Here is a 7,500-nt window from a genome sequence, read left to right on the forward strand (position 1 = left end):
AAACGAGGAGGGTTGTAGCGGCGTCCTATTATCATTTCAATCACTTGGTATCCGCTTAGAACTCGAAGGCTGCGAGTTAGCGCTGGCGAGGAAATACCGCCTGAATACCAATCAGCCCTGAGTCAGCGTCCCGATGAACGGTACCCGCAGTGGTACGTCAAGGATACCACAGCCACTCCGCCCGATTCTTGTAGCGTCTCAGACTTGTTCTTTTCCTGAACTAATGCCCAAGAATGTATTTCTTCACGCAACGCAGTCATCTGCTACAGCGTGTAGAGATTTCGTTGTTAAATACAGTATTAGAAAAAATGTAATGATTGTGATATGTGGCAATGGTGGAGCAGAGGCCAGGTCCGGCGGCCATGTTGGGACACTGGCAAGGGCCAGAGGGCATGCCTACCGTTGGCCGGGATGAGGGGCATAGCCAGGTGCTTCGAAGGGATGGGGGGGGGGAAGGGAGAAGCAGGGCTTGTGTCGACGCCTGTAGCATTCTTGTTCTAATTAACAGAGTCTATAGGAGTAGTATGAAGGCATGATCTGGCTCATGAAAAACAAGTAGATTCGGATTTGAAGTCGGAAGCCGGTTCGCGCCATTTTGAAAGTGATGCCGTCTCGAGCTCACTGGATTCACCTAACTGTAACTATCTCTCACTCTCCGCTTACTGGTGGAATTTCAACTCGACCCTTCCGTAAAGCCAGCTCAAACTACAAACCTTCTTGTTTGTGTAGTTGTGTTGTTGAGGCTCATTTTCGGCACTTATCGTACGTCAGTTGACCCGGAAATCACTCTTGAGAGGTAGAGGTTGAGGCCTGTAGAAACAATACGAAAAGTCTCCATTACTTTTCTCATTCTTTTCCCCCATGGCAATGGGTGGCAGCGAAACAAAGGAGTCAACAGATCCCTAAATGGCAATTGACTCGAAAACTTAAATGCACAGGCAAATAACACAAACCGCGTTCGACGCTCGTGCTAAACATGAGGACCCGGAACACGTGTTTTGTGGTATGTTGGCATGTGTGAAAAGACGGTGTTAAACATGGCAAATGTTTTTTTTTAATATGTTGCTCTTCATGTGTCTGAAAAGAGACCATATTATTTGGACTTCACTCCCGCCTCGCTAAAGGGGGAGAGGCAACAAGATTAAGTTTCCAAGGTCAGTCGCTGCCTCGCCCATTGTTCTGCACCTGTTCTCTCTCCTCGATTTGGCTCTTCCAGAACCCTTGCCGCGAACACCTGTTTGTGGCCGTGCTGCGATGGCTATGCGTGTTTCTTCATATCAAGGAAATGTCTTGTTGGTATCATTTTCATCGTTTTTGGTTTTATTGTCTAGTTATTTGTTTTAAGACCGTCTGCAAGCTTAGTTACAGATGGCAAACAGGTTTATTGGTCTTTCTTTTTTTTCTTTTGCTAAATAGAATCAAGGGAAAAGGTTTACCTTCAGTAAAATTCAGGTGTATAGTAAATACAGATGGGTAGATATTTGTACTTACTCCATTAAGATGTTTACTGTGTACCATTCGTGTTGGGGTTTTATGCAGTAATGGAAGGTTTCACACAGTTCCTACACAATTTACCAGAGGAAAGTTCGAGTTCATTCCACAGCACTTGTAACTTCATCTCTATTTTCACGCATCACTCTCCGAATGGAATCCTTGTAGCCGGAAACACAGTACTTTTCGTGCTGCATTGAATTTAGGACGTAATCACCATTCAGTGTACCCGTATTGCCACACCCACTACAGTTTTAGTGTGTCACGTACGGAGAGTACACTTTATCGATTGATTGTACATTAACATGACCATTTCCTTCTCCTTCGCAGAGTGGGTACTCCGTGGGCAGCACTGCTATAAATTCTTCAACATCAGACACTCGTGGGAGAAGGCAGCAGCGTTATGTAAAAGGTAAGAAGTGCTTCCTCCTGTTCCATGACTGGTGCTTCTGTCGTGACGGTGCATGCAGTCCGATTACATTTATTTTCTCACGGTTTAAAGGTACTTAGCCCCTCTTACACCTCCTCCCCCCCCCCTCTACCCGAGCTCTTTTGGATCTCTCAAAGCCAAGATGACGCGTGCAGGTGACCTCCAAGCAGAGTCGTTACGTTACAGTATTTGCGTGTGACTGGATGAGCTACCATTGCCAGTTCCGGACCGATCTCAGCCGCCCCAGTCGCGCCAGTTTCACGGACTGTTTGGAAGGAGCCTCGCTGAACGCCTTGACTCTTTAATAAGCAGTCCCATCCTCATAAACTAAGAATGGTATCCTTGGAAGTGGCCTTACTGTACATTCCATACCGTAAAATTGAGTCAAATTGATAAAAAAAACAATCACAGCCACAAACCGCAGTCTCTCTCTCTCTCTCTCTCTCTCTCTCTCTCTCTCTCTCTCTCTCTCTCTCTCTCTCTCTCTCTCTCTCTCTCTCTCTCTCTCTCTCTCTCTCTCTCTCTCTCTCTCTCTCTCTCTCTCTCTCTCTCTTTCCCCCGCCTCCGACCTCCAAGCACAAGTGAAAATTCCTTTCTCAAGTCGCGATTTATGCGAGGACATTACTCATTCCTACCAGGCATGGCTCCCAGGCATGCCTCGTCTCCCCTCCCGTCGCATGGCTATTCGTAGTCCGCCATCCGTGCGTGATGCAGCCCAGTCCAGCCAGTCCTTCTGAGAGTACCCGAGTGCCTCTGCTGTGGCTGGAGCGGAGGGGCGGGAGGGGAGGCTGATTAATGCCATCGTGACTCTGCATGTCGGGGGCGTGAGAGCCTCAAGGAGAATGGCGTCATGAGCTGCACTGGACGTCTATCCTTTCGCTCTCTGCTGCCATTGTGGCTTATTTCAGACTGATGTAATCTGGGTGTTATGTAATGCGCTTGGGCGCATTCATCGTCGACTTTTATTATTATTATTAACAGTGGAAGCGAGTCTCTCTCTTTCCTCTTTCCCTTCTTCCCTCTTTCCTTCCTTTATTCCCTCCCTCCTTCCCTTCCTCCCTCCTTCCCTCCCTTTCTCACTCCTTCCCTCCCTGCCTCACTCCTTCCCTCCCTGCTTCACTCATTCCCTCCCCTCTTCACTCATTCCTTCCATTCCTCCCTCCCTCCCTCCTTCCTCCCTCCTTCCCTCCCTCCTTCCCTCCCTCCTTCCCTTCTCCCTCCCTCACTTCCTAACGTCCTCCTCCCTTCCGTCTTCCCGGGCCCATACACTCACGCATGCGCATACGTAAACAAGCGTTCGTGCACCTATCAGGGCTGCTTCCCGTTTGGAAAAAAATACAATTACTAGCGTGTATAATGACTTCCTCATCGAAGGCTGTTTTCGAGGAAGGCGACGCAGCTGATCAAGCTCGACGTAAACACGGGCCGGAAGTCTTCGTGGACACTTGAGGCCACGGCGACGCGTCCTGATCGGCTGTCTCTAAGCCCATCAGAATTGGCTTAATGAGGGTGGGAATCCGGAGGAAATCGGTATAGATCGTGTGGGGTCAAGAAGTGGTTTGATCGTCTAGCTGTCAGTAGCTTCGGCTTTAACTGTAGATATGCTTGCCGTTATGCAGGTGAAGTGTTGAAACGTGCTTTTGCACTCACTCATTTACATACTTGCTCAGCCATCTAAGTTTTTTTTTTCAAGAAACCGATTAACCTACTCACTCATTCATTCACTCACTAACTCACTCGAATTTCACCCATTCACATTTCAGACACTCACTCACTCGCTATCCACTCATCCACTCACTCACTCACCATTCACTCATCCACCCTTTTCCAACCAAACCATTATCTTACTGTGTTCACGCACAAGCTTACAAACAGTGACACACTTAACACACTATCACAGTGGATTGCCGGTAACGGTGCTTCACTCTGGAACTGTCACGCGTGTTAAGGTGTAACTAAATTTTCCGCCGAAACGGGAATTACGTAATGGGTGGTGGTGGGGGGGGGGCAGGGGGTGTATGCTTGCAATACTTGTTGAGGGATTCCGTTTCGCGTTGCACAGAGCTCATTCCTAATGCCTTTGCAACGAACCAGAAATGCACGTAATTTCCTGTGTATTTCCCTCCGCGCTAGAGCGTTGACTTTCCGTAAGAACAATAAGCTAAACAGAAAAGAAAAGAAATATGATAAAAATAAGAGGTAAAAATGTCAATAAGAAACTGTTTTTTCTTCACGCTGGCCTTCATTAGTGTTGTTTTGAGACACGGTGAGTCAGCGATCTGATAATCTTGGTTTAATTACTTTAGAAATTTCAAATCTCTCCGTCGAGGTTACTCAGTCGATCGTCAAGTATGGCTCGTGCTGGATGAAGGGACATCCAGTCAGCAGGAAAATGGCTCGATCGAATTAACTTGGCTCGCAGAGACAGTAGACTGGCTACAGGACTCTCGATTCGGCCCTTTTGTGGAAAGCCATTGTGTTCGAGCGCCGAGGTTTTACTGTGGAAGCCTTGGCATTTGTCGCAGTCGTGCCTCAGAGTATCGAGCATTTGATCCCTTGAGAAATGTCATGAAAAAAAGGGTCTGTCTCCTCTTCGTTTTCTGTGAACTTTGATAGAAAATCGTCCACCAATTTTTCGGGAGTTTTTTTTTTACAGCCGTAAATTGAGCATTTTGCTCGACTTCACTTTTCAAATGAGGATGGAAACAGGTGGATGGATGTAGCTGGTGTTGGTAAAGAGACCCGCTGCTTATTACAGCTTTCTTTTACGGACCAGCGGGTTTTGTCGAATTAGCAATGAGAGGCGAGAGTGAAGGCGAACAGACGGACCCGAGCGCTTTTCTTCAGACTGCCTCCCGCCTCGCGTTGAGGATCTTTGCCTTCACTGACTTGCGACGGAGGGAGGCGCGGCGGCAAGAGCAGCGCCGAGGGTTCTGTGAGCGAGGCTCTGCGTGAGGAGTCAGGGGTGAACCCGTGGCCCAAATACCACGGTGTCTGCCGCTGCTGCCTCCCGCACCCCAGCCGCCGCTTCGCAGTGCCTGTGCGGGACGGGTGCTTGGTTCCCAGGGTGCCACGAGGGTGCCTCTTCCCTCTTGGCACTGGGCATTGCGAATCAGATACAAGTAGATAAGCATCAAGGTATTCCAGGCACAGCCAGAGACGGAGAAATTAGAATATAAAGCATGGTTTAAAATGGGCGTAAAGCAAAGAGAGAGAAAGAGAGACGGAGAGTCAGAGGCAAGGTGGATTTTTTTTAATTTTTTTTAATTCATGAATGAGAAAGGGGGAGGGGGCGAGAGAGAGAGAGATAGAGAGAGAGAGAGGAAGACCCTGAAGCGAAGTTAGAAAGTGACGACATGCCCCGGAAACAGGGATTGAGTGAGGAAGGAGTGGTGGAAGGCGGGGAGTAGGAAGGAGAGAGGGAGGGAGGGTGGGATGGCGGGGCAGCGGCTCAAGGCAAACTGGGCAAGTTGTTCTCCCTCTCTGCTTGGCCAGCTGAGAAGAGAGACTGCCTCTGCAGCGCCGAATGTATCAACGTGTAAATGTAAAGATCCAGAAATTACAGATTATGCTTAAGATGGATTGTAATTATGCAAAGTGGTTATTGGTTATTGATTTGGCAAGCGAGTTGGATCCTTCAAAAGAAAGCTGTTGATAGAGGACCATGACATATGGGTTGTTTTACCAGTCAGGTTAATGCAGAAGGACAAAATATTAATAGACATGCAGATAAAAAATAAAGACAGGAGAAAAAAAGTTGAAGAAATAAATCTGGGGAAAAAAATACAATACTAATAGCCGCTCCATGGTAGGCCTACTTACTCTGTCTCATAAAATCACAAGCCTATTTAGCCGTCAAGAGTTCCTTTTTGTGTGAGATTTTTCAGCATACTTTCGACGGCGTCTCAGTGATGCCAAGGAATCTGCGCGGAGGATCACTGCTAAAAAGAGCATCCGGCGATTAAGTGCTTCCAATTTGTGTCTGGCAACGATGTTAGCGCGGGGGTCGGCGGGGTCGTGGCGGAAGTCATGGGATGAGGAGGGGAGGGTGGAGGAGAGGGGGAGGGGGGTCTGGCCGTAGCATCCCTTGCGAGGAAGCCAAAGGGGGGGGGGTAAATGGGAGAATGGAAGAGAGAGAGGAGGGAAGGAGAGGATAAGAGATAAAGAGGACATGCATATTATAGGGAAGGAAGAAAGGATTAGCGAACATAAAAGAAACTGGTCGAGCGTGAGATGGTGGGGGAGGGGGGTGGAGAGGGAGGGAGGCTATGAAGAGGGAAAATATGGTTAATATATCGAGGGCAAAAGAAACTGACGGAGGATTATAGATTAAGGGAAGGAGGAATTAGGGTCAAGTGAGAATCGGAGACAGAGAAAAAAATGGAGAGGAAATTCGCTGCGTCATGATAGGTGAGTGAGAGAGAGATTGAATAAATACGATAATTATTTAAGAGTCGGTTATGGAAGCGAAGGAAAGAAGAAGAGGTAGGAAAGGTAGAGAAAGAAGAACGAAGAGGGGAGAGAAATGAAAAAAGGAAGTGGCAGAAGAGAGAAAAAAAATCTGATTATAGAAAGAAAATAGGGATCCTATTAAATGGAATTACACGTAATCCCGCGGATAATGCCCAGGAGGATTAACCAGGCGAGGAAATGCACAGGCCAATTTAGGAGGCTTTTGGGACGAAGAGAAATGGAAGGAAAAAGAAAGAAAATGTACTGAAAGAAATGGAAAAAAAGAGTATGCCAAATATATCTGGTGTATACTTTTATCTCTCTCTATCTCTCTCTCTCTCTCTCTCTCTATCTATCTATCTCTATCTATCTGTCTATTTATCTGCATCTATCAATCTATATCATCCTATCTGGATCCACCTCTACTATCTCTTTCTCTTTCTCTCTCCCAATCAGTCATCCCCAGAACGGGGTCGGAGAGTTCGGTGTTGTCAGTGTCAGCAGCATCGCCGTGTCAGGGATGACGGTGGCTGACACACTTTACTCTGCGGGATGAAGTTTGCATATCTAGGGGGGGGGGCGGGAAGGGGTTAGGGGAGGGGGAAGCGGAAGGAAGTCTCGACGAATTAACTGCTTTATTTGCTGGGTCGTCTTTGAATCTCTCCTTCTCCGTTTTGTACGCACGCACGCACACACACACACACACACACACACACACACACACACACACACACACACACACACACACACACACACACACACACACACACACACATACATATACATACACACATATACATACATACATACATACATATATACTTACACAGCACACTAACACATTTTATTTCGGTTCATTTCGAAGGTGGCCTCATCTCATTTTCCATTCCGTCATGATCATGCACAAGTCATTTTCTGTATTATCATGAGCAGGCAATATATATATTTTTTATACATGGTTATTGTTCTTTCTTTATCTTTTTATTCATTATTTCGTTCCGATCACGTTGTTTCTTCACGACCTTTAAACTTCCGTGTTATGCGTTACCCTTGTGTGTTACTCGCCTCGTTACCGCTGGACCGACGGACCGACGGACGGGTGACGCCTCGGGTTCTTGGCGCGACCA

The 7,500-nt window shown here is 47.3% G+C and overlaps 1 protein-coding gene across 2 annotated transcripts in view; it reads left to right on the forward strand.

Moving 5' to 3' along the window:
* The window catches only part of uif (sushi, von Willebrand factor type A, EGF and pentraxin domain-containing protein uif), a 68,129-nt gene that overhangs the window by 31,807 nt on the left and 28,822 nt on the right, over positions 1–7,500 (forward strand). For both annotated transcript variants that reach the window (XM_043027236.2, XM_043027237.2), the window contains exon 4: positions 1,822–1,903. In XM_043027236.2, the coding sequence (XP_042883170.2) occupies positions 1,822–1,903 (82 nt within the window). The remainder of the gene's footprint in view (positions 1–1,821; positions 1,904–7,500) is intronic.

This window comes from Penaeus japonicus, unplaced genomic scaffold (genome assembly GCF_977035675.1).
Source record: "Penaeus japonicus unplaced genomic scaffold, GWHDUDI00000001_assembly GWHDUDI00000020, whole genome shotgun sequence".
Lineage (NCBI taxonomy): Eukaryota > Metazoa > Arthropoda > Malacostraca > Decapoda > Penaeidae > Penaeus > Penaeus japonicus.